This window comes from Microtus oregoni, unplaced genomic scaffold, assembly GCF_018167655.1.
Source record: "Microtus oregoni isolate MIOR12 unplaced genomic scaffold, Mior012 000003F_ref0000135, whole genome shotgun sequence".
NCBI lineage: Eukaryota > Metazoa > Chordata > Mammalia > Rodentia > Cricetidae > Microtus > Microtus oregoni.
Genome location: NW_024543062.1, coordinates 29,133,510 through 29,160,692, shown reverse-complemented (window position 1 = coordinate 29,160,692; position 27,183 = coordinate 29,133,510). Strand labels below are relative to the sequence as shown.

General features: G+C 48.7%; 1 protein-coding gene across 1 annotated transcript; it reads right to left on the bottom strand.

Annotated features, from left to right (window-relative positions):
* Nucleotides 1-24,052: 24,052 nt before the first annotated feature.
* Nucleotides 24,053-24,522, bottom strand: LOC121445947 (60S ribosomal protein L23a-like). The gene is made up of 2 exons (XM_041648123.1): nucleotides 24,272-24,522; nucleotides 24,053-24,137 (listed from the first exon to the last, which is right to left on the bottom strand). Exons 1-2 carry the CDS (start codon nucleotides 24,520-24,522, stop codon nucleotides 24,053-24,055), a joined length of 336 nt encoding a protein of 111 aa, XP_041504057.1.
* Between the last annotated feature and the right edge of the window lie 2,661 nt (nucleotides 24,523-27,183).

Genomic DNA, 27,183 nt, shown 5'->3' with positions numbered 1-27,183 from the left:
CCATGGCCCATCTACAAAGTGGAACGGATTAACGGTTCACTTTCAATCAGACTGACTTACGAGTGTGGTGATCCTGGGACATTTACACAAACCAGAAGATGTGTTATCTGACGAAAATTGCTTCATTTACTATCCTGGCTTGACAGAAGTATCCATACACCTCCCCGGGGGGATCTTCCAGGGTGGGTGAAGTTTTTAAAAGGCCCTGGACATGTTTAAGAAAAGCAGTTCCTGTCTCTTCCTCCCCTTCAGCGAACCGAACACAGTTCTGAGGTCCAGCGGACCACCTGCCATTCGAGAGGCCTCGGGATATCCACTGGCAGTTAACAGAGGTAATATGTTTAAGACAACCTACATCCTAGAACAGATGAACTCTGGTTTTCAGTCATCACAGTGAAGGCACTGAAGCCCAGTTCTGCTAGACCAGCAACCTGGCTGTGGGTGAAGGAGGATTCAATGCATAGGTAACGTCATTTTAAAGACGTAAAACTGGGGGCAGGCAAGATGGCTCAGCTGGAAAACGCATTTGCCACCAAGCCTGATTACCTGAGTTTGGTCCCTAGGACCCACGTGGTAGAAAGAGAGAGCTGATTCTGGGAAGTTGTTCTCGGACCTCAGCACCTATCCACGTCCGTAACACGTACACAGGAAAATCAATAGACGTAATTTTTGACAGCTATGAAAATGGAGCTGTCTCCAGCATGCTATGCCAATTTATGCAGACCTACTAAGGACTGGGCAGGATTCCCCACTCTGTCATGCCCAGAAGAAGCTGCTGGAAGCCTTGCTGAGTGGCAGACAACTGGCCTCACCCTCACAGTGTGTGCCTCAGTAGGTTTGAGGTGGGGGGAGGGGCTCTACGAATATACCTGGCTATGTGTCCCCAAGTAACACCTCTATTGCTGCTATGGAACTCCAACTTTGAGGTGCATGGTGCCAGTTATGCCACCAGACATCCGGTAAATAATGTCACCTGGGGTCTCTGTCTTTGAGCTCCCACATATGTCTGGCCTGTATTACTATATTTTTACTGTGTGTGTGTGGTGTGCGTGTGTGTGCGCAAAGGTTATCAGGTACCTTGCCCTGCCTTATCCCCATAAGACGGTCTCTCACTGAGTCAAAGAGACACCCAGCAAGCCTAGGTGCCCCCCCATCTCTACTTCTTGTAGCACTGGGGCTGCAGGTGTGCAGGTAGCCACACCTGGCATTTTTACACACGAGTCCTATGGATTCATGCTTCGCAGCAGGTGCTCTTACCCACTGAGCCAGCCCTCCAGCCCTGCATACTATAGACACGCGCATATCTGCCACTTCGAGGGTGTCTTATAGACACACGCATCTCTGCGACTTTGAGGGTGTAAACACGTGCATATCTATGACTTCAAGGGTGTCATATAGACACGTGCATATCTATGACTTCAAGGGTGTCGTATAGACACGTGCATATCTATGACTTCAAGGGTGTCATATAGACACGTGCATATCTATGACTTCAAGGGTGTTGTATAGACACGTGCATATCTATGACTTCAAGGGTGTCGTATAGACATGTGCATATCTATGACTTCAAGGGTGTCATATAGACACGTGCATATCTATGACTTCAAGGGTGTCGTATAGACATGTGCATATCTATGACTTCAAGGGTGTCGTATAGACATATGCATATCTGCAGCTTCAAGGGTGTCGTATAGACACACACATATCTGCAGCTTCAAGGGTGTCGTATAGACACGCGCATATCTGCAGCTTCAAGGGTGTCGTATAGACACACGCATATCTGCAGCTTCAAGGGTGTCGTATAGACACACGCATATCTGCAGCTTCAAGGGTGTCGTATAGACACGCGCATATCTGCAGCTTCAAGGTTGTGGCTTTCGCCTTAGATATTGGCCTCTATGAAATTACTCTGTTGGGTAATTTTCCTACTGTCTGCCGCCTCTCCTTATTCAAAATCAAGAGGGAAAATAAACACAGAAAAACTACTTTTGAATACTCCTGGTTGTGTTGAAGACAACTTAAAACTGAGCTTGGGGTTGTGTTAGTCGGGATTTCTATTGCTGCAACTAAACACCATAAGCAAGCAACTTGGGAAGGAAAGGGTTTATTCTGCTTAGGTTCCCACATCACTGTTCATCACTGAAGGAAGTCAGGACAGGAACTCAAACAGGACAGGAACCTGGAGGCAGGAGCTGATGCAGAGGCCATGGAGGGTGCTGCTCACTGACTTGCTCCCCATGGCTGCTCAGCCTGCTGTCTGCTCACTGACTTGCTCCCCATGGCTGCTCAGCCTGCTTTCTTACAGAACCCAGGACCACCAGCCCAGGGATGGTACCACCCACCGTGGGCTGGGTCCTCCCTATCAATCATTAAGAAAATGTCCTATAGTCAGATCTTGCGGAGGTATTTTCTAAACTGATGCTCCCCCCTCTCAGATAACTCTAGCTTGTGTCAAATTGACATATAATCAGCCAGCATGGGGATGGGGTGGAGTGGTGATTACATTATAAAATTTTTCTATTACATTTTTATTGCACACACACACGCACACGCAAGAACACACATATGTGAGAGTCAGTCCTCTCCTTCCACTATGTGGGTCTCAGGGATCAAATTCAGGTTGCCAGGTTTGGCCTCAAGCTCCCCTACACTCTGAGCCATCTCACCAGCCCACAAAAAAAGTCTCTAAAAATCAGACTAAAAAGCAGACATCTCCATTGTCAAAATTCTGACCTCTTCCAGTAAATGATCTGTGGCTGGCTCCTGGTGACGCAGGACAACCTTTCCAGTGGCTTCCTGGCTCCTCATCCTCTATCACCTCTTCCGTGTGCCATGCCCCGGGTTCTCCTGATTCTCCTCACTGCACTCCATGGACAGCTCCCTCTTCCTGACTCCTTCCCAGCACTGAGAATAGCAAACCCCAGCCATGCTTGGAAGGAGAGGCTCTCCCTCCCATTCTCAGGACAGCTGAGAGGGCATGCAGCCCACTACTGTCCCCATCTGCCTGGGAGAACCCATGGATGATGCCTGCCAGGCCATCAAACCCTTAGTGCATGCATGCTTCAGAGCGAGAGCCAGCGTTCAGAGTTCTGAGAAGGCAGAGAAATGGAATTTACCACCTATTAGTAGGCGAGGGTGATACCGGGGAGGGGGGCGAGTGGAATGAAACTCTCGACCTGCTAAATCCTTAGCTACGTCCAACTTCACCTCTAACCTTGTCACTTTCTTCCAAGAGTAACATATCAATCAGTCAGGGTTTTCTAAGCAGTGGTTCTCAACCTGTGGGTCACGACCCCCTTGGGGGGGGGGGTCACATATCAGATATCTTACCTATCAGATACTTACATTACAATTCATAACAGCAGCAAAATTACAGTTATGAAGCAGTAGAGAAATAACTTTATGGTTGGGGTCACCACAACATGAGGGATTATATAAAAGTGTCACAGTGTTAGGAAGGTTGCCAACCACTGCTCTAGAGGAACAGACCAGACAGCATGAATAAATGTATGAATACATATTAAATGGGGTTAATTAGATTGGCTTATGCACTATGGGCTGGGTAGTCCAACCACAGCTGCCTCGTGCTGGAGAGTCTGAGAACCCAAGAGCCACACCCTCTCCTGGCAACCTATATAAAGGACACGGAAGAAGGAAGCTTGCTCTCTTTGTTGTTGCTGGAAAGTCTGTCCCTTCACTGGCATTAGAGCCCACTTCTTCAGGATTCTGGTTTATACTGAAGACCAGCTGAGACATCCACCTCATGGACTGAACAACGAATGGATTCTTGGACTTTTCGTTGGTAGAGATCCATTGTTGGACTAGCTGGACAACGGCCTGTAAGCCTTTCTAATAAATGCCTCCCCTCTCTCTATGTGTGTGTATGTATACATCCATATATATGTATGTATGTATGTATTCTATAAGTTCTGCCCCTCTAGAGCAGTGGGTCTCAAGCTTCCTAATGCTGCAACCATTTAATACAGTTAATGTTGTGGTGACCCCAGCCATAAAATTGTTTCATTGTTATTTCGTAACTGTAATTTTGTTGCTGTTATGAACTGTAATGTGGGATGCCCAAAGGGATCTCGACCCACAGGCTGAGAACCACTACTCTAGAGAAACCTGAATTAATATATCATCCAAGAGGAAATCAGGCATCAGAGGATCAAGGTGACCCAAACTTGGTGAGAGTCTGGATTCCAACTTTTTACTTCCAGCCTCTGTTTTCCAGAAAGTTCCTGTGTCAACCATTCTCCCTCAGACATTTCCCACAGAAGACACTCTCCACGCAGAAGTTGGTCCAGCCTGGACCGCATCCTTCCCTGAGACCCATCTTCATGGCCAGGGCTATGAGGCTCTTATCGACCAAACCCAAGACAAAAACAGGCCAGAGGGGCTGGAGAGATGGCTCAGTGGTTAAGAGCACTGGCTGCTCTTCCAGAGGTCCTGAGTTCAATTCCCAGCAACCACATGGTGGCTCACAACCATCTGTAATAAGATCGGGCCCCCGCTTCTGGCATGCGGGCATACATGGAAGCAGAATGTTGTATACATGAGGAATAAATAAATAAATCTTTAAAAAAAAAAACAGGCCAGAGATGCGTCTTAGTCACTGAGAGGAATTGAAAGGATGGGATAGGGGGGCCTAGATCATCCCCACCCCTCCCCGGGAGACTTTGATCCAAGTGTTACCTGCCACCAAAATCCACAGCAAGCTCCAACTGTACCACGGCCACAGGACGTGTGGGACGGTGGTTAGAAACACGGACATGACCTCAGTGTCCTGGGTTCATGGCCATTCCTGGCTAAGTCCTCTGGCGAGTGCCCAGTGGGCCTTATGTCAGTTTTAATCATAGCAATGTCTGCCTTGCAAAGTTTTACCAAGAACTCAAGAACCTATATGGTTTCATCATCACCATCACTTACGTGACACACACATTCTACACTACTTTGTGGGTGTGTCCTGTTCAGAAGGCCTTTAATTTTTTGCCAGGTTTTCCAAGGGATTGGGGATGAAAAAGAGAGTGCCATTTCTCTTTTGAGACTGCACTTGTCTGACTTGAACACATCCTGTTACTGAGACGCAGACTCTCTCTCCAGTGAGAGTTTCCTGAGCACACGCCACTTCTCTCTTTCTGATTCCATGGGCAGGTAGACTCCTAGCTCTGCCAAGCAGACTTCTAGCACCCATCCAAGTTGGACTGCCAGCCTTGGGGTGTGCCTCAGGGTAGTGTGGGCAGCAGGTTCACTTGGGTTTCATGGCTTGGTGAGTACCAATGGCTCCTGGCCCACGTTCAATTGCAGGGCTTCCCCCGAGAGCCTGGCTGCAGACCTTGGGAGGCAAAGCTAACAGTACAGGGCATTAGTTACTTTGTCAGATTTCTGGAAACTTGAAGCTGCGGCATAGACTTTGCGGTAACCCACATTCTCCATCAGACCAAACTGGCAGCAGGCGAACAGGCCTCCTATTTCAATTAGACACTCTGTCTAGATAACCTGGGGAGAGAGGAGGGCCAGGCACTTTCTGTATGGGTATGCCCGGGAGGAAACTGACAGGTAAAACCACACTCAGAAATCTCTGCCCTCTGCCCTTCCCTCCTGCCTCCTCCGTCTCTTTTTGACTTCCTCCCTGAGTCTTTAGACACCTTACCTACCACCACCACATAGAGGAGAGCCTTGGAGAGGGCCTCGGGGGTACTCTGGGGGAGCCAGAGTAGGGGTGTGGTCTGAAGGGCACCTCCGTGTTGTCTGTATCCAACACAGTGCCCCCATAAGACTGGTCACAGACACCTGGTGATGGGCTCCATTTTTATTTTAAGACAAGGTCTCATGTAGCCCAGGCTGGCCTCAAACTTGTTACATAGGCAAGGATGGTTTTGAACTTCTGATTATCCTGCCTAAACCCCTGCATGTTGAGGTTAGAGACATGAACTACCACACACCTGGTACACGTGACCTTGGCTATGGACTCCAGACTTTGGACAGGCTATGTGAGCAGTTGACCACCTGGGCCATATCCCCAGAACCTAGAACCGGGCCTGGTATGCAGTAGGTGCTTGAGTTAGCTTCTTTTCCTGTTGCTATAGAATGTTCCACCTGAAATAACTCAAGAGAGAAAGGGTTTGTTTGGGTCTGCACATGGCAACAACATCGCAACATCAATTTAGGCAGCTGTTGCATCTTACCATGGCCAGGGAACAGAAAGAACTCCATTGTAGTGGCATTTCAAATGTTTTTTAATAAATAAAGCCTGCCTGAAGATCTGAGAGTAAAACAGTCCCACTGGCCAGCCTTATAGGCCAGGTTATGGTAACACACATCTTTAATCCCAGTAGACACAATGACACACACCTTTAGTCCCAGTGGCCACAATGACATGCACTTTAATCCCAGTGGCCACAATGACATGCACTTTAATCCCAGTGGGTGCACACCTTTAATCCAAACCCTAGAGAGGAATATAAAACGGGGGGAGACAGCTCTCAGTCAGTCTCATTCTGAGATCCCTAGAGGCAGGATCACCATTTCAGACTGAGGTCGAGGTAAGAGCCAGTGGCTGGCTGTTTTGCTTTTTGGATCTTGAGGTTGAACCCCAGTTTCTGACCCTGAGCTTTTATTAATCGTGTATCACTTCATATTCAGATAGTTTTCTCCTTTTCATTTAGCTCAAGACCCCTACCTGGAAAAGGGTGCTCTCCTCATTCAGGGTACATGTTCCTATCTCACAGGCTTCCCCAGGGGCTAGCCTAATCTAAATGAATCCCTCACAGGTGTGCCTCAGCTTGTCTCCTAGGAAACTGTAGAGCCTGTGAGTGGACAGTCTGCACTATGAATCCATGGCCCATGTGAAATAAAACCTGTCAATAGAACCTGTTGGGAAATAGAACCTGTCAATCATCTATCATCTACTTGTCATCTATCTTCTACCTATTATTTACCTATTGGCCTATCAGATATGTATCAATTTATTTCTATTGCATATATAATCTATTTATCTATGTATCGTCATTTACCTGCCCATCATCTATCATTTATCAATCTTTCATCTATCAGTTAATCATCTATCTATATCTGTCCATATGTCCATGTGTGTGTATCTACCACCTATCTATCTGTCTGTCTGTCTATCTTCTATCTATTCATATGTCTATCATCTTTCTAATCTATCATCTATCTCTCTATCAGCTATTTAAGGTGTGTGTGTTTGTCTGTCTGTCTGTCTATGCATAATTTCCTCAGACTCACACACATCTGGTACACAGAGACAAAGCCATGTCTTTCTGACTTCTATGGTCATGGTCATCCCAATACCACATGGCCTCTTGCATTCTGTTCACCAAACCAGAATCCAGCAAGAAGCAGAGTCCCGTGAACGACACAGAGAAAATCTTGTGTGTTCATAGCTCTGCAAATTTCTTTTTGTTCTCTTCCTTTGTTCATTTGGTTGTTGGTTTTGAAACAAGGTCTCTCTATGTAGCCCAGGCTCACAATCCTCCAGCGTCAGCCTCCTGAGTGCTAGAGTTGCAGTTGTGAGCCATCATGACAGGTTTCTCTCTGTGTGTTTCTCTGTGTGTTATAGTATATGAATCATGTCTGTTGTTACAATGGTGCGCATACATGATATGATATGTATGTACATATATGTGTGTAGAATAGATAGTCAGACATTTACTATAGTGGCAGATGTCTGATCCTAGAATGAATGAAGACCCTGTTTGCAGGGCAGAATGCTGTGGAGATGAGTGACATCTGTCTTGTTCCATACACAAGTGAATCTCAAACACAAATTCAAAATCAGATCAAAACAGATTCTGATATTTGAAGTTAGGACAGTGGCTGGGCATGGTGGCGTGAGAGGGTCATCCCAGCATTCAGGAGCCTGAGGGAAGAGGATTATGAGTTCCAGGTGACCCTAGGCTACATAGAGAGACTGTTCTCAAATGAAACAAAACGAGAAGGTTGGGGTAGTAGCTTCATTTGGCGGGGTGCAGGAAGTGTCTCCTGGGCAGAGAGGGCTCTGGTTATTTTTTTTTTCTTTTGCTATGATAAACACCATGACCAAAAGCAACTAGGGCAGAAAAGGGTTTAGCTGTATACTGAAGACTTGACACTTTGAGGTCACAGTCTGTTAGTGAGGTACACTGGGGCAGAAACACAAGTAGGAGCTTGAAGCAGAAACTGGGGGAACATGTTTGCGGGCTTGCTCCTGGGACCATGCTTCCTTGTATAGCCCGAGATCTCCTGCCCGGGGAATGGTGCCACCCACAGCGGGCTGAGCCCTTTTACATTAATAAACAAAGAAATCAGCCCCACAGCCATGTTCTCAGGTCAGCTTGAGCTAATCAATTCTTTCCATGGGATTCTAGTCTGTGACAAGTTGATGGTTAAGGCTATCTAGGATGGGGAATATCTGCTAACAGGTCAATGTGAATAGTTTCTCTGCCTCTCTCTCCTTCCCTCCCCCGATCTCACACACACACACACACACACACACGCGCGCGCACACACGCGCACGGGCACACACATATGCACGTGCACACACGTACGTGTGCATGCATGCGCGCACACACACATGTTTTTCTTGTCCCTCTTCCTCTTGCTGGCTTGTCCCCATCCTCCTTCCACCCTTTCTCCCCTGGAGTCCCTGACCCTTGCTGGGGGTGGGTTATCACGGACGTCCCATGTTTGACTGAGCACTCGGTCCCATTCTCACTGTTAGGACCAGTTCTCCGAGATCTCACATTGGCTGCTGTCCACCGCAGGAAGAAGTTTCTCTGGCCAAGGCTGAGAGCAACCTGGGTCTGTGGCTAAGGACTTAGAAGGTAGTTTAACAGCATGATCATTCAGCGAAATAACAACAGAGAGGGCGTCTGTGACCCACCGCCACCCCATCCCACCCCCAGCCAAGGACCAAAAGTGAATTCCCTCCTGCGAGCTTCTAGTCCAGTCTGAAATCGGCTAGTTACGTCGTAGCGTTCATGTTACTATTGCGACCAAGGGATCCAGTTAGCCTGGCAGGGCCATGCTGCAGCATGCAGGGTCCAGTGCTGGGCAATAAAGCCATTGGTGGTCTTTGTCCCCCATCAGTTTGTGTGGTGCCTTCTGACACTGTGAAGGCTAGCCAGCAGGAAGGAAGCTTCTCGGTTCATCTGAACGTCTCTGTGTCCTTCTGCCAAAGGGCAGAGCATCTTCAGCAAACGGTCTTACCATGTAGCTATGGGAGAGCAAGCGAAGGCTATGGCAGCCGCCTGTGCTGTTTCGAGACTTGCGGCCTCCCTGACTAATAGCTCATAGGGAGGTGTTGTACGCATGGCTCGCACTGAGCTTTTCATCCAGTAACTCATGCCTGCTGGCAATGACATTGCTCACCCGTGCACAATAATTCTGCGTGACCTTTTTTCTTTTTGAAATTTGTATTTTAAAATTAGCTTACTAACTGGCAAGTTTCCATAAGGCTTTCCCACGCATCTTTGGTTTTGCCGAACAAACCCTCTACCCCTTCCTCTCTTGCCTTGAACAATGAGCCCAAATAACTTCCTTCCTTATGTTGCCTTGCCAATAACTGGCACCCCCTCGCTGTACCCCAAACCAGACCCATAACTCATAACTGTAAGAAATGATTACTTAGCCCTGGCTAAACAGGGGAAGGTGTTCTTCAGGCTGCCATGGATAACTGGAAACTTTTGTGGAAAAATCTGGAGGCCACGCTAGTCTAAACCACATGGCCGTGTCATCAGACAGGGGGGATAGAATCTCATGTGCTAATTAGAACCGTCGTTGCCTTGGATGAAGGACGGGCACTTACAACCCTGAGTAATCACCCCGCACATTCTCTCTGCTGTTCACAGCTGTGTGGCCTCCAGCGTGTGTCTTCACCTCTCTGGGCTTTAGCTCATTAGGGAGGTGGAGACAGAAGGAAAAGGCGTCTGTCGTGCTTAACACTGGGCCATAGCCAGCACTCACAACCATCTGTGACTTTCCCTCTGTGAGCTTGGTTTTCCATGTAATGGAAAGGACTGATAATGTCCACCCCTCTCCCTCACCCCTCAAGTTCCCAGAAGACAAGGATTCAGGGAGAACACAGCCAGCTGCAAACCATGGCTTTCAACACGGAACTTCTGGCCCTCCGACCCTTCACATCTGTCTCCCATCCCTAAAGACAGTACTTGTCCAAGAGGACATATCTGCATCAAGCCCAAACTTCATATGGTGATGGGCAAATTAGGTGAGTTTAGAATTTCACGTGGCATCATCTGGGTTGGACCAATAGGACAGCATGAGAGGATGTCTTTGGCCACTTCTTTCTGCCTCGAGCTCCCATGAGGACCTAGCTCAGATCCAGAATTGGGCTGGAGCATGGCACTGATTAGAATCACCTCTGGGCTCCACGAACCTATGGAGCTGGGCTGGACCAGGCTGTTCTGATCATCCTCTCTGTCATCGGAGGTAAGCCCCACCTTCTGGGACTCTCCGATTGCCTACTCTGGGCTTCGGTTGTCAAAATCCACTCAAGAAAGACAAAAAGAAAGTGGATTTGGGGTAGGATGATATGAGACTCACTCAGACACCGGACTCCGTGGTTCCAACCAACCAGGTTTCTAATCCTCCTTGTTGATTCTCCTCTCAGGGACAGCACAAATTAAATACTGTGCTAGATCAACTTGGACTTCATCACAAAACCCTGTCTCAAAGAGGTAGGGGCAATATCACATGCGTGTGTCTGCCTTTGTGTGGTACACACCTATTACCAATTCTGTTTTATGGAGAGGTTCAATGACTTTCCCAAGGTCACACAGCTAATAGCTGGCAAACTCTGCTTCAGAGTTCAGGTCATGCTAAGCCTGTTGCTTGCTGCATCTGGCTCCCAGTTTATGGCTTTTGTGAACTTAGCCAGTGTGATTATTTCTAGGGGATTCAATTTCCCCATCTGAATCTCGGGCATGATTCTGGCAGCTTCCTTATTGGGTTCTTGGGATATGAAGTGTGGTATGAAAACAGCATGCCCTGGAGTGTTCAGAAACTGTCAGACATCAGAATCCACAGCTGCTATTCCTGCAGCGGTTTATAATTAGAGAACTATCTAATGCAAGCAGGGATGACTAAGTGCACTATGGATGTCCTCCTCTTCCTCAAATTCCACTTCAAAACAAGACACACACGGCAGGAGGGAGACGTTCAAAGTTTACAGAACTTGGCTTTGACAGAGAGATGTTGGGAACTTCTGATTTTTTCCCCCAACCTTACTCTACAGCTGGAGAAACTGAGGCCCCCATGGAGTTCTGAGTCACCTGCTCTGGCTCCGGTTTATCTGGCAGGTTCCACGCCTGTGGGATGGGACTTACTGACAAGCATGGCTAATTGATAGATAATAAAGCAGGGTCACCCTCAATCTGGGACGAGAGAGGCACAAGGCCACTGGCTGCTTTCCCCTCCCCCCCCTAGGCTAATGGTTTTATGGAGGTCGTAAACTACCACTATTTCAATAATGAGAGTGGCCTCCCTTGGCCCAGTGACCCTTGGAGACTTGATTGACACCTCAGCCTCAGCATTCCTGAGACCTGTGAGAAACAGCTCTGCTCTGGGTGTGCCGTCAGAACCACAAGACCCCCACCTTCCCTGGGAACTTCCCAGATGTGCATGGGAGCTGCCAGGCTCAGCTCCCCCATCCTGACTCAAGGCAGAAGTACCCAGGCTCATAATGTCTGCAGCAAACGCACGGCTTAGTCCAAACTCAAGTCACAGATAGCGATTCCCTTCTCTAAGCGGAACATCTCGGGAGGCATGGGGACCAGCATTAGATGCTTCTGGACTTTTCTCTTGTTTGTTGAGCCCATTCACACAAATGTCATAGCCAGCCTTATAGGCGGCCTGTGCTGAGCCCACTGCCTAGAATTTGTGCCTTTATTTTATGCTTTTCTGTTTTAGTTGAGGCAGAGTCTTACTTACTACACAGTCGAAGCTAAAGCTAGCCTTGAACTTGTGATCCTCCTGTTTCACCCTCCTCAGTGCCAGGACTGCAGGTGTGTGCCACCAAACCCAGCTCTGAACCGATGCCTCTGCATAGGACCCTTCCCTGCATCTGACTCAAGTAACAAGATACCAAAGCAATGACATCGTGGCTTCTGGTCCCAGGTCACAAAAGAGACTGCAGCAGCCACCATTCTCTCCTCCCTTTGGGTTACTTCTCTCAGGGACACCAGCTACCAAGCTATGGCAACATTTAAGCAGTCCTACATACCAGGATGTCTGGTCAGGGATCAGAGCGTCCTGCAAGGCAAGTCTTCAGATGAGACCAAAGCCCCAGTGTCCGGAGAGTGACCTCATGAGATACCCCCAAGCCAGAGCCACACAGTCAAGTCAGCTCCAGATCTTCCCTGTAGAAATTGAGATCATCAATATTCGTTGCTTTGGCTGCCAAATGGGCTCATTTGTTATGCAGCCACGGCTGACTGATACTGTGAACACTGGTGTATGATGGGTCCAGCACACAAAACTTGACAAGTGAGTCAATACTGAGGATGGTGCCTTCCAGAGTTTAGAGTCCAGGGGCAAATCTGGTGGAAAGGAGAGAGTGAGTCTGTGGGGTCAGGATCTGGTGCAAACTGGAATAGCTCATCAGTAGTGTAAGCTCCCACAACTCACCCTAGTCTCCATCCTCACAGTGAGGCGCTGAGCAGGTGGGGACCTGACCCTGCTACGGTGTGGTGGAGAAGGTTAGGATTAGGATTGGATGAGGTCATCGGGTGGAGCCCTGAGGGTAATTACTAGCTATGTCACTAGAGGAAGAGATAGAACATGCGCACACATACAGACACACAATTGTTCCCTTCCCCTTGTCTCAGATGCTCTCTAAGGACGAGCGCTGATCACCAGATCTGGTCTGTTGACCTGAACCCTCTAGACCTCTGGGCCAAGGCTGACCTGTTTTCTTCCTCATGTCGTCTGACCTCAGGCACCTCAGTGTGGTGGTGCAAATGGGCTAAAACAGAGGTAGAAACGCAGTCTTCTCGGGGAAGTGAAAATGAATGCTTCTAAGATATGTTTTACTTATTAACTTTGTTGTGCGCACATATTCTGACTAGCCCTCCCCATCACTCTTTCTCTACCTCTCCTTTATTCCTATCAATGCCCTCCGTCCCTACCGCTCCCTCTCTCGGGAGCATCATTTTGAGTTTTGTTTTATGGCCCATTTTGTTTAACCAGGGCCATGTGTTTGACCACTGGGTTAAAAGAACTTTGTATTTCTGTGCTGTCTGATTTTCTTTTTAAAAAACAATTCAGGCTAACCTCAAAGTTTCTATGAAGCTAAAAATGACTTTGAACTCCTGATTCTCCCGGGCAAGCACTCTACCCACACAGACTCTTCCTCCAGCCCTAAAACAATTTTTAAGGCACTTTTTCCCAAAGAAATTGCTTGATGCAGATTCTCAGAAAGGTGTTTGGACAACATTATGTATATTCTTAAAAATACATGCTCTTTGACTTAGACATTCCACTTAAGTTATTATTTAAAAACAAAACAAAACAACCACAGAACTGGGCATGATGGCACATACCTTTAACCATTACAGTTAGGAAGAGGGAGATAAAATATGTCTAGGCACTTTTGATTTCTTTTGATTTTTCTCCCTTTCTCTCTCCACACCCCCCTGTGTGTGTATGTGTGTAGTGTGGTGTGTGGGGGCGAGTGGGAGTGTGTATAAATATTTATGAATATTTGTTTTGAAAAACATTCATTACTCTTGAATATGTAACTTTGACATCTGTATTGGAGAAGCCCCCCCACCCCAAGAGCTCCTTAACTAGCCTCAACTGCGCTATTCTGAGCCTGGGTGTTGCCCCACCCCTGCTGCCAGGATGCGGGTTCCAGATTCTGCTTCATTTCCTCCTCACCCCTAAACTTGTTGGAAACCAGAGTCACCCCACTTTTGGATCAAATAGAGTCTCCAGGGCTTCCCGGGATGTCCCCACATATCACACATCTTCTATGGGGTAGATCTGCATGTCCACAGAGAGTGGCACTCTGACAATCGCCTCTGCCTTTGGAGGAGGGAGTGGGGGGAGTCCGATTTACTGCCCACCCAGGACCCACGTAGAAAGCAAGCCATGATGCTCTCCGTACTTGGATGGCCTGTGAAGGATTTGTAATTCTAGCAGAGAGGCTCTTTCAAGACTCTAACCCCGGTAAAGTGAGCAGGATCTCATAGTGAAATACAAGTCAAGTGGAAGGAAGCTGGACTTTCCAACTTGGCTGAGGGTCTTGCACAGCAGGGAGAACAAGGAGACAGATTGGGGCTCTTCACGGCTTCCCGTCACCAAGAAACACCTACCTCAACCATTCCCAGCTCTGGAGTTCATCCTTGGAGGCATCGCTATGGCTCAGGTGGTCTCCTTCCTGTCCACACTGATTTAACCTGGGCTACTTGTTCCCCGTCTCTAAGAAAAGTCAGGCATTCATTTGCCAATAAGAGCCTTGCAGTGACACACAGAGACATGGGGACTTAATTGTGAAGATGAGAGGAGGCAAGGCTGGCCTGGCCTAGGCAAGGGCCCCAGAGTTTTGAGTCAGACATCAGGATTGCTTGCTGGGCAAGAGAGAGGGGGCTAGCCACATACTGACACGGGCAATCACTGCTGCTGATGCCTCATGGGAGGAGACATTGGGGACGGTCTGGGAGAATCACTGCAGGCCTCTGGGAAGAGAAACATTTAAGCCAACTCCCGTAGAGAATCAGAGCTTGTGGACTGCAGAATCTCTTTCCAGCTCCACTGTGGAGCCTGACCTTTGTAGCCCTACCCAGAATGCATAGCGAGCCAGCAGCACCCTCCTGATCTCGGTCTATCCCTTGGCTCACAGGAGTCCTGGGATGGTGGGAGGTGGGGTTGGTTAGGAAAGATGACTACATCAGGGGCCAGGCAAGTCCTAGCTACATGCCACCGAGAAGAACTGCCACCGTGGTCCCTGGCATTGATGGAGCACAGCATGGGTGGTCTCACCTGGTGAGAAACCAACCTCCAGGCAAAAGCTCCTGCCCAGCACTCGTCATCTGAGGCCACTTCACCTTGTCTGACTTGAGCTCCCATTGGGTCAACCAACTGAAAACAGAAAATAAAGCACGTGACTTTACTGGGAAGACTGTGAAGAAGAATGTTCCAGAATGTTCCTGCTAGGAAATAGGCTTTCTGAAGTATGTGCAAATTCTTCCATTAAACAAACAAACAAACATATGGGACCTGAGGATGTTTAAGTTTTAGGAGTGCTTCCCTAGGCACCAGTACACATCTGTAGTCCTGTACTCAGGAGGCTGGAGGATCCAAAGTACAAGGTCATCCTCAGCTACTCAGTGAGTTCCAAGCCAGTCTGGGCTGCATGAGTCCCTGTCTCCAAAACAGAAAAACCCACAAGCCAAGGGGAAGTCATGCTCTGGGTGGAAGGAGTCTGAGGTCTCTATGCCACCCACGGGGGAACAAGATGGCTTCCTACAAGGCCTGGCTCCCTGCCTCCAGCTCATACTTCCTCCCTGGCTCAGCCATCTCCCTGTCCCTGTAAGTGGACACCCCTCCCGCCCATCCTGGCCCATCATTCATCAGCCAACCATTGCTGCCCCCTCCCTGGCCCTCTTTCTGTCCCCCTTCCACGTCTTATAGAAAGGATGCCTCCCCTGAATCTCCCTGCATCTGTAACCCAGAGACTGCTTAACCCTTACAGTCCCACAGCACCTCCAAGTTGCTGCTCTGGGAAGGTGGGATTGCTGGATTCTGAACTCTTAGGGGACACGAGGATGAGGCAGGAGCATCCTCTGGCTCAGGGGATGCACGGTTGGCAAACAGACCAACCTGATCCACCTCGCTGAGAGGCAGCTGCCTCCTTCGTAACTCTCCGAACAAGCCCTTGAATGGACCCACACCCTCTGGTACCATAACCTTGGATTTGAACCTGTACCACAGCAAGGACAATAGAGTCCCGGTGTGGGTACAGGAGGGGAAGGGAGGAAGGGAGGAAGGGATACATGGTTGAGCTCTGCTAAGAATGAAAATTTGCAGCTATAGCCAGGCTCTGAAGGGGCCAGAGCTGGGCTGGAATCTTGACATTACAGTAAATGTTGGAGCAGTTGTCTGGGTGGGGTAACTCTCAATAAATTCATCTGTAAACTGATATGAGCACACCTATTTATCTGACAGGGGACATAGCCACAATTTATAAAGAAGTCCATAAATTACCCCCCCCCACACACACACACATAAAAGATCTAATCAGTAATTGTAGAAATACATTGACCAGATGGACAGCTTTCTGAGGAAAGTAAAACAGGCAGAAATACAAGAATACAAGAAAATATTCAGCACCCTCAGCTGTCAGGGAACTGCCAATCAGAGCCAGGCTGAGATCCTATACCACACAAGTCAGAAAGGCTGTTGAGAATCCCAAGTCCTTGGGAGGACGGAGGGAGCGGGCCTTCAGCGCTGCTGATAGAAACCCAAGCTGGCATAGTTGCTGAGAGTGTCAGCATAGAGATTTCTCCAAAAACTAAACAACAACTACAGTTTGAACCTCCTCCCCTACTTCCAGGTGTACACACAAAGAAACCACCACAGAGACACCCGCACTTCCACCTTGATGGAGGTCCCGTGCACGGCCCAGAAGGGAACCAGCCAAGAGACCTGACAACAGAAGGACCCATGAAGAAAACACACAGTGGACACAGAACCATTCAGCTGTAAAAGAAGGGTGGCAATGAACGGTTTGCACAGAAATGGGTGGAGCTGGAGAGCCCTGTGTTAAGGTAAATAAGCCCGGCTCGGAAAGACCAATGTTGTATGTTCTCTCTCACGTGCGGGATCCAGATGTAGACCTGAGAGACTGTGGGGCAGGAAGGCAGAGGCGGGGCTGTGACAGGGAGGAGGGAGCCTGGCGGGAGGCGAGGCGGGAAGGAAGACACACATTACTGCTGTCTCTGGTGTGTGGGCGGTAGGTTTAAAAACATATAAGTACACACCAGCCATACCAGCGGCTTGAGAGCAGAGGTGACTGGGGAGGAGAGGAACGGGAGGGGTTGGAGGGCCAGGGAAGGCTGTGGAGTGGGGCAGCGTGGCTGCAGCCTAGCAACAGACATTTATGAAAATATTATAAGGAAACCCATTATTTCATATGCTAACTAAATAATATGGCCAGGGTGAGATGGCTCAGTGGGAAGAGGTCATTGATGCCGGGCCTGAAAACTTGGTTTTGATCCCTAAGATCCACGTGGTGGAAGGTAAGAACTCTCTCAAGTTGTCCTCTGACCTCTGAGAGTACACCATGACACATGGATGCACTCTGACCCCCCCCACACACACACATAAACACCACACCCGAATAAACAGAACTTTAAAAATAATTATAAAAACAATATGGGACGAACAGTAAAATCTACATTGCAGGACTGTGGTTAGTCAAAGTGTAAAAAAGTGTGACGGGCCCCTGTGTCAAACAGTCAGGGGCGGCATCCCAACGGCTGAGCTACAAGTAATGATGCCTGATATTCATGGGGTCCTTGTGAGGTTCCTCTGGGATAGAGGCTAACCTTGTCTCCATTCTAAAGAAAGCTGAGGCTAGAGAAGCACCTTGCTCCACAGTTCCACAAATGGCAATGGCCAGACCAAAATCATGCTGGTCTTGTGTCGAGAAGAGACCTGAGCATTTGTAGGCTGGCCCCGGGGAGCCATGGAAGGCTCACAGCATGGCGGATAAGGTCTTATAAACAGTGGTGGGTTGAGGGCTAGGGGGACCATATCTGATTGCAACCTCAGTACCATTAATATCTCATATGGGTGCTGGCAAGATGTCTCAGCAGGTAGAGGCGCTTGCCACCAAGCCTGAGGATCTGAGTTCCATGCTGGGGACCTGCAGGGTGGAAGGAGGGAACCAACCCCTCCAAGGTGTCCTCTGACCTCTGTGCATGTGTCATGGCGCGCGTCCCTGCCCCTTCTTCTCTCACCCGATCAATCGATTAATGTAATACAAATATCCATTTGGGGCATATCAGTTTCGCTGCAGTTTTGCATCTCAGTCCTGTGTCCAGGCTGGCATCAAATTGCTGCTTAATAAACACTTGTTTAAATCGCCCCATGGATGACTCTATGGCTCTGAGCCACTCCAGTTGACAGTCTCTCCCCTCACCAGGCTGCAGACTCCACTAAGTTTTGCTGACTTCAGAGCCGTGACTCACACCCCTGCTGTACCTAGTGCGGCACCCAAAGCACTTGATGTCCCCAGGGAGTGCATGATCACCTCCGCCACCGAAACTGAGAGAGCTGAGACTGGAAATAATATAAACCAAGAATGCTGACACCCATGATGGATACAGTTCTTCTGTGCTGGGCTTCGTGTCCCAATGGAGCCTGCTTAGAACTGGCTAAAACCCTCCAGTCTGGGCAGTTTAATGGGAGGACTATGTGGTTTCTTTGGCGCAGATTTTTAAACCAAGCAGATTCAATTGGATGAGCTGGGTGAAGTGAGCCAAGGAGTCCCATCGAAGTGTCTGATGTCTGGGATGAGAAGATCCTTGGGGTATTGGAGACTTGGCCAAGTTGATGTGCCTGTCTCTGAAGCAAACTGGGTCCTTCTTTCTTTTGTTTCTCCTTCCTTACCACTTCCCCTCCCTACTGCCTTGCCTCCCTCCCTCCCTCCCTCCCTCCCTCCCTCCCTTCCTTCCTTTTCTTTTTCTTTTTGAGTCGAGGTCTCATGTAGCTCAGGCTGGCCTTGACTCACTATGCAGCCAAGGATATGCACCCCAACTTCTGACCTTCCCGCCTTCACTTCCTGAGTACAGGGGTCACAGGAGGCATGCGCCACCATGCCCAGTTGACACGGTGCTGGGTGAGAATAGAACCTGGGACCTTGTACACGCCAAGCAAGCACTCTGCCTACTGAGCCCAAGAGGTAAACAGAACTCTGCGTGTCCAGATCAAGTTGGATCATTTGACATCAATCATTGGTTGGGCTGTGAAGTGACTTCTTGGGAACAATTCGATGAATAATCTCAGTAACTAGAGGCCTCCAGAGCCAGCAGCTAGTCCACACCACAAGGGTTTAAAAGGAAGCATCTGAAAGAGCTGTGCTCACACCAGAGTCTCTACACGGAGAAACAAGGAAGGGGTTGAGAGTCGGCACTGTGCGCCACACACGCCAGTTTTCCCTGCGTCCGAAGGGGTCTGTCTTCTTTGTGACTCTTCCCTCTGCCTTTGATGTTCTTCCCTCCAACACCACATAAAATCCAGATTCCTGCTCTTAACCCAATGTCCCTTGTGTTCTCAGGAGGCCTGCCTTTAATCCCCCTCCCCCATCCAACTGATTTAATAGGACCTTACTAACACTTCATTCTCTCTCTAGGAGGGGCTCTATGCTCTCTTCATCTCTGGAGACCTGTATACTCTGCCCACCCTGACTTGGCCAGGCAGAGCTTAGAACCCAGACTCAAAGAGACAGCCAGTGCTAATTGAGTCAAGAGCCATGGATCATCATGACAGCTGGGCAACTGATAATCCTGGCTGGCTAAGAGCACAGGCCTGGGGTGAACCTTCCAGTGTTGGCTTGTACCCTGAATTAAATCCCTTTTTGTCTAACTTCCAACAGCTGTGCCTGCCTTGCCTTCCCACAGCTTCTCACTCTCTGGCTGCTATGTGGATGATGGAAGAAGCAAGAACGGCCCAAGCTTGCCTCCCTCGCTTCAGGACACTACAGCCAGGGAGCCAGCTTTGATTTCTAATTCAGAGTCGTCCTCTGGCACCTTCCTGTGCATCCCTGACCCAGCCCCCACCACTTTCACATGACTTCCTTCCCTCTAGAGGTGCCAGGCTCCACTCTCCCTCCGGCATGCCAGTCCCACCCCTCCGTCAGAACCTTTGTGTTGTCTGCATGGCTCACTCACGTCGTTCTCTGAGGTCTCAGCTCCAGTGCCATCCCAGAGAGGCTGCCCTTGAACTTGAACGTCCTTGTCACTCTCTCCTAGTTAGGGTAACGACTGCTGAAGTGAGACACCATGACCAGAGAAACTTGGGGAAGAAAGTATTTCTTGGGCTTACACTTCCACATCATCGTCCATCACCGAAGGAAGTCAGGACAGGAACTCAAGCAGGCAGGAACCTGGAGGCAGCAGCTGATGCAGAGGCCATGGAGCGGTGCTGCTCACTGGCTTGTTCCCTTGGCTTGCTCAGCCTACCAGTAAGGGCACCACCCACCATGGGTTGGAAGTCCATGTCACATCCTAGTGCACGCGTGTGTGCACATGTACTGTGAAGGTCAGAGGGTAACACGAGATGGGATTGTTCAGGTGTGGGCCATCTTGTTTCTGTTTGGTTTTTGGATATAGAGTCGCTGACTTGTTAGGACCCAAGGCTTGCTGATTGGCCAGACTGGCTGGCCAGCAATCCCCAGGGAATCCACCTGTCTCTTCCTCTCCAGTGCTGGGATTTCAAGCGTATACCCCCACAGTGTCTGGCGCTTTACGAGAGTTCTGGGGAATCGAACTCCGGTTTTCCCACTTGCACGGCGTGTATTCAATCAACAGCGCTGCTCCCTGTCTGAGCCCCCACAACCCATTTACAGTGTTCAGCCTCGGCCGGTGGCCAGGCCCACAGACCCCTGCCCAGCGTCCTGCCCAGTCCCTAAGTCCTCCAGGTCTGTTGCTAGCTAGAAGGCCTAGCTTGGCTCTGACCCAAATTACTGGAGGCTACAAGCCAGGGCTGAGATTCAGGTAGTGGCAAGGAGGCTGAAACCAAGCCTTTTCCTGTGTGGAGCTTGATGAATTGTCTAATGAGATGCCTGGAACTCTGGGAATTAAAAGCAAGTGTTTGTGTGCCCCGCTGCGAGCGCCCCTCCCTGGCAATGGAGCCACTTCCATCTCCAGCTTCAGGTCTGCCAGAGTTTTGCTAGCATGCTCTCAGAAAGTCATTTTTGGACCCAAAATGAAGAAGTGTGGCCAAAACTCACTTTGTGGAAAGATTTTATTTCCAAATGAGCCTGCTTCAAGAACAGCCATGGATTAGTTTTGTTAGCTTTTTTTTTTTTTTCAAAAAAGAAAAAAAAGAAAGTAAAGAAATGGTAAGTGGCTGGGTCTTTCTGAAGCAGTTGGATGGACCCACTGGGCAGCAGTGTTTCTAATCACAGGGGCTGGGAACTTTTTCAGTGATAACATCTTCACGCTGGCTGGCACTGCAGTGGGAAGGCTGAATGGAAAGATTCATTGAGTCCTGCGTAAGGTGGACCATGCCAGGGCAGGCTCTGCAGAGTCCAGGGCTACTCCAGATGGACCCAGCTAACTCTTGGTGTGCTAGATGCATTTAACACAAGGAGAAAAACAATCCACGTGTGAGCAAGGAGGAGGCAGGGGGTGAGCGAAGAGAACCACCTTTGAGGGTTCCAGCCGAGGAGACGGCTCCATGGGCAAAGAACTTGATGTACGAGGATGAGAACCCTGAGTTGAAATCCCCAGAACCCACGTAAAGCCAGACACTTTTTATCATCATTGCCTTTCTCCTCCCCATTGTCTTCTTCCTCCTCTCCCTCTGCCTTCTTTTACTGAGAACTGGGACCTAGGCCCTCGAGCATCTTAGACAGGTATCTCCTTTTCTAACTTCTTATTTTGAAACAAAGCCTCACTCAGTTACCCAGGCTGTTATCAAAGTCATCATCCTCCTGCCTCCTGGGGACCCTCATCACAGCCATGCACCACCATGCCCAACTTGGATTCAGACCTCCGTATCTCAAAAAGGCTGTTATTTCTGTCCTTACTTAACTGATGAGGGATAGTTTTTATGGGATAAGGGGATGCCAGAATCAGGACACACCTTGGCTCCCTTGCTTTACCCCCAGAGCTGGACTGTGTGAATCCCACCTCAGAGAGGCACAAAAGCAAAGCGCCTCAGCTTGGCCCACTGCATGCTCAGACCTCCTTCATGCTGTGAAGGAAGCCAGTGGAACTGGTTCCTTATTCTGCATACAAAACTGCCCGGCAATTAGGTTTCAAGATTTGGAACCAGAACCCTGGAGTAGCGACGAAAGAAAAAAACTCACATCAGGGCGGGTTAGATTTAAAGGAAGGAAAAAGAGTCTGTCACACGTCAATCTGCTGGTCTAGGATGCAGGCTAGGAGAGATCCAGGCTCATTTCCTTAGGAGAGAAAGAGAGGGAGAGAGAGAGAGAGAGAGAGAGAGAGAGAGAGAGAGAGACAGAGACAGAGAGACTCAGAAGCCAAATGTGGAGGAAAAGGCTGTCTTTGTGGCTGAGAACAAGGGAAGAGCGTTGATGTCATGCTGTGATGGCCAGCCTGACTTGGTAACTGAGGGCTTAATTCTCTAATTCTAGGGAGAAAAGGGGTATGGCTGTGTCCTGAATATTCCAGAGAAGGCCTGACCCACTGTCTCCTGGAAAGCAGACCTTAGGAAGAAGGGATGGGAAGTCTCAAGTGTCCAGCTAGAAGGTCCCCAGCTGTCCCAACCAGTAAGAGGCTTCCACCCCCCACCCCCAGCAGTGGACCCATGCAGAAGATTCCTGTCTTGGATAGGGTTATTGCTGTGATGAAACACATGACCAAAAGCAACTTAAGAAGAAAAGGGTCTATCCACTCACCGTTCCATGTACCAATTCATAATCAAAAGCAGTGTGGACAGCAACTTAAACAGAGCAGGAACCTGGAGGCAGGAGCTGATGCAGAGGCCATGGAGGCTCCCCACGACTTGCTCAGCCTGCTTTCTTATAGAACCCAGGGCCACCAGCCCAGGGATGGCAACACCCACAGTGGGCTGGGTCCTTCCCCATCAATCACCAGTTAACAAAATGTCCTACAACTGGATCGGATGGAGACTTTTTTTCAGTTGAGGTTTCCCCCTTTTGGATAACTCTAGCTTGTGTCAAGTTGACATAAAACTATCCATCACAGTCCACTTTGTTCTTGTTACCCTACTGAGTCTCCAGCCTTCATGGGTCTGGCGCCTTCTCCTTCCTTCTCTACAAAGAAGACCTGACAAGTGAGGGGGCACAAGCCAGAAGGCTTCCGTAGATGGGTCCTTCAAAATCACCAACCTCGACTCAGCTATCATTTCTTCCAAGCTTCCCTTGGAGTCACCTGACCCTGGAACCCAACGAGCATTCAACCTGGGGATACTCCATCTCGCTATTGTTTTCCTTTGTACCATGAGGATAGCCTCATTCCTTTGGGTGTTTGATGACTCACGCCCAGTGTCCTCCTCACTTTATATAATCCGCAGAAACAGGCGTTTCCAGAATCTGGAACCAAGTTCAACTTGCCTACTAGATCTGTCGAACGGACCAATTCAACAAATGAATAACCAAGGAGGCAAGAGACTGAGGAACACCTGTTTCTATCAGGGCAGGAAGACGACGGTGATGAGGGCAGAGCAATGGATGGGCCAGCAGAGCTCACTGATTGCTAAGCCTGGCTGGCCAGTGAGCCCCAGGGACCTTTTGACTCTTCCTCCCCAGCATGATCATTACAGATGCTCTAGGGATCCGAACTTGGGTCCTCATGCCTGTATGTCAAGCCTTCTGAGCCTTCTCCTTGGCCCTGTGTGCTCTTTGTAAATCCCTAAGTCAAGGACAGAGCCAAGCCCAGGCAGGCTGGGCACATTGAGACTCTGAGTCTAAGCCCCACTTACGTGAGTTGTGATGGTAACATGTGACTATGATGTCTAAATTTGGCTTCTTCGTCAATAAATATAGATCAGGTCAGAGCTTCCCTCGTAGAGCCAGGGACAGGCTAAATGTGGCAGCCATGTGCAGTCTAGGACCAGATGGGTCATTACAATCATGGGTAGAAGCTGGCCATAGTGGCACACGCCTTTAATCCCAGCACTAGGGAGGCAGAGGCAACTGGATCACTGTAGGTTCAAGGTCAGCCTGATCTACACAGTGAGTTCCAGGACAGTCATACATAGTATGATCCTATCTTGGGAAAAAAATTTCAAGGAAAGCTTCCATTAGATGTTTGTTTGTTTGTTTGTTTTTTATGGTGAAAAAGTGTATATTTAGAATTAGCCGGCTGGGCTCAGTTTAGATGATTCCAATCTTGTTGGCAACATCCAGAGCATCATAATCAGGAGCCAACCGAACATACGCCTTCTTCTCTCCGTTGGGCCTTATGAGGGTGTTGACTTTGGCCACATCGATGTCATAGAGTTTCTTCACAGCCTGTTTGTCTGGTGCTTGTTGGCCTTGACGTCCACAATGAACACAAGTGTGTTGTTGTCTTCTATCTTCTTCATGGCTGACTCGGTGGTCAGGGGGAATTTGATGATGGCATAGTGGTCAAGCTCGTTCCTCCTGGGCGCGCTCTTCCGGGGGTATTTAGGCTGCCTTCGTAGCCACAGGGTCTTAGGCAGCCGAAAAGTGGGCGATGTGCGGATCCTCTTCTTTTTGTGGCTGAGGACGCCTTTCAGCACTGCCTTCTTGGCTTTCAAGGCCTTTGCTTTAGCTTCGGCTTTGGGAGTGGCAGGAGCTTCCTTCTTCGCTTTCGGCACCATCTTGACCTCCATTAGATGTTTTAATGCCTTGAACGCCTGATTGCTGAGTAGTTAATATGAAGTCACGTGATATTCGTGTTTTAAATGTGTTGTCAGATGACTTAGGGTTTAGCTGTACCATTGCTATTTCCCATTTTTATTAAATCTTTTCATGTCTTAAAAATATTCTGAAATCGTAGAAGGAAATGACTTAAGGCTTTAAGTGTTATTTTTTTTAATGTTTGCTGAATAAACACAGTTTTAAAATGAAGATAGTCCATCAGGGAAGTGCAAATCAAAACCACACCAAGACTCTCAAGACCCAGGTTCTCATCCTCAACACTCTTATAAACGTTGGGTATGGCAGTGCACACCTCTAATCCCAGAACTGGGGCGTGGAGACAGGGGATTCCCTGGGGCTTGGTGGCCAGCCACACCAGGCTGAAAGGCAAAATTTGAGTTAAAGTAATGTAGAATGGGGCTTGATGGCTCTCAGCTTTAATCCCAGAACCCAGGAGGCACAGCAAGAGGGTCTCTGTGAGTTACAAGCCAGCTTGGTTTATGCGGTGAGTTCCAGGCCAGCCAGGACTACATAGTGAGACTCTGTCTCAACACACACACACACACACACGGGGGGGGGGGCTGTAAAGTGGAGGGAGATTGAGGAAAGTCACAGTGATGGGCCCCTCTGGCTTCCACGTGTTCACACACCACACACACAATAGAATGGATGCCTTGAGTTACTAGCATCCTCATTGTCTTCCGAACTTCTTTTTGTAGAGAGGACTCTAAGGACCTACTCTGTAAGCCATTCTCAAGGAGACAGGCCACCAGTACAGTCACCACGTGTGACCCTCTCCACTCAGAGCCAAAGCCTGCACACAGTCAGGGCTCCCTATCCCAGCAGCACCAACCAAACCTCCCATGCTGAATTTCACTGGACAGGTTTGAAGTCACAGGAGCATCCCTGAACCCACCAGTTACTGTGGCAGATGGGATAGAATTTCCTCATTGGCCACACTAGAGGCACTGTGCATTCTGGGAACTAGAGGGCAGTACCCACGGTGGTGCTGGGGCATGCTTGCCAGTTCCAGGCTTAGTGAGAGATCCTGTCTTAAGGGAATAAGGAAGAGATGGATAGAGAAGGACACCCAAGTTCTCCTCTGGCCACCACACATGTGTGAGTTCATGCATAGCGTGCACACACATGTGCGTGCACGCACACAATTTTTTAAACATCTGGTAGATTATAGAACTTTTCTCTTTACTAGAATTATCCATGATCCAAGAGTATATGTGCAACACTAGCAATAGCTTCAGATGGGCAGATTTCTCCTTTTCTTATTTTGGGTCTCCTGTGTTGAGTTCATGCGATGGGTTGCCTCTTGAGTCAAGGACCATCGTCTTGTCATTGTATCTGTTCTGATCTGAACACAGAGCTGTGATTTATGTCATGGATGAGTAAGAGATGCTCAGAGAGGTTAAGTGACTTGCTCCAGGTTGCACAGTCAGGACGCAGACTCTTTCTCTTGGGTTCAAAGACCCTCGATCTTTTTCTACGTTAGCATATTATTCCTCCATGATCCTCTCTTGTCCCCTCTCACCCTTCCCACTAGAGTTCCTCTCTCCAAAGTTTCCCCTTCTACTCTATTGTCTTTTTAAAAAAAAATCTAGATTCTGCTATTCTGCCCTTGAGTGAAATATACAACATTTGTCCTTCTGAATCTGGCTCATACCACTTAGCATGGCCTGTGGTCCCCTCCCTTTCCATCACACTGCATGACTTTGTCCTTTAGGGCTGAATAATACTCCGCTGTGTATCTGTGCTGGGTTTTCTTTGTCCATGCATCCACTGATGGGTATCGGTGCTGGCTCTGTGTCTTAGCTTTTTGTGGACAGTGTTCCATATTACATGGGTGTGCAGGTGTCTCTGAAGTGGCCGTGTAGACCCCTGTGGGTTTGGACTCTGGAGGCAGACAGTGGGATGCCATGGTAGTTCCTTTTAGAGATTGCTTCCACAGTGGCTGGATTGTTTGGCATCCTCACCAGCAGTGAAGGCTTCTTTCTCCTGTGCCATCCTTGTCCACATTCTTGATGGCAGCCATTCTTATTGGGGTGAGGTGGATTCTTTTCTCCCCCACTTTTCTTTCATTGAAAAAAACATTCAGACAGTATATTCTGATCATGCTTTTCCCTTCCCTCAACCTCTCCCGGTTCTTCCCCTTCTCCCCGCCCACCCAACTCCTCTCTCCTCTCTCTTTCTCTACAAAACAAAACACATAAAAACACCAAAAAATGAAAACCAGAATATACAAGTAAAAGACTAACAAGACAAAAAAAAAAGTCTTGCAAATTTGCAATGCAAAATGAGGCCAAATCCCTACAAAAATGCCACTGAATTTGTTTTGTATTGACCAACAACTCCTGGGCATGGAGTGAGATTCCGTTGGAGAAAACTAATTTTTCTCTTGTCAGTGGGTATCAATTACAGATGGGGTCTTGGTTAGCTTGCGCTCACTTCCGCCTCCATGTGCTGGGATGGCATCTGGATTGAACCTGAGCAGCCTGTGTGTCTGTGACAGTCTCTGTGAGTTCATAGGTAATTCAGTCCTGCAGCATCTGGAAGACACTGTCCTTGGAGACATCCATCCCTGCTGGCCCTTACATTCTTTCCAGTGAGGA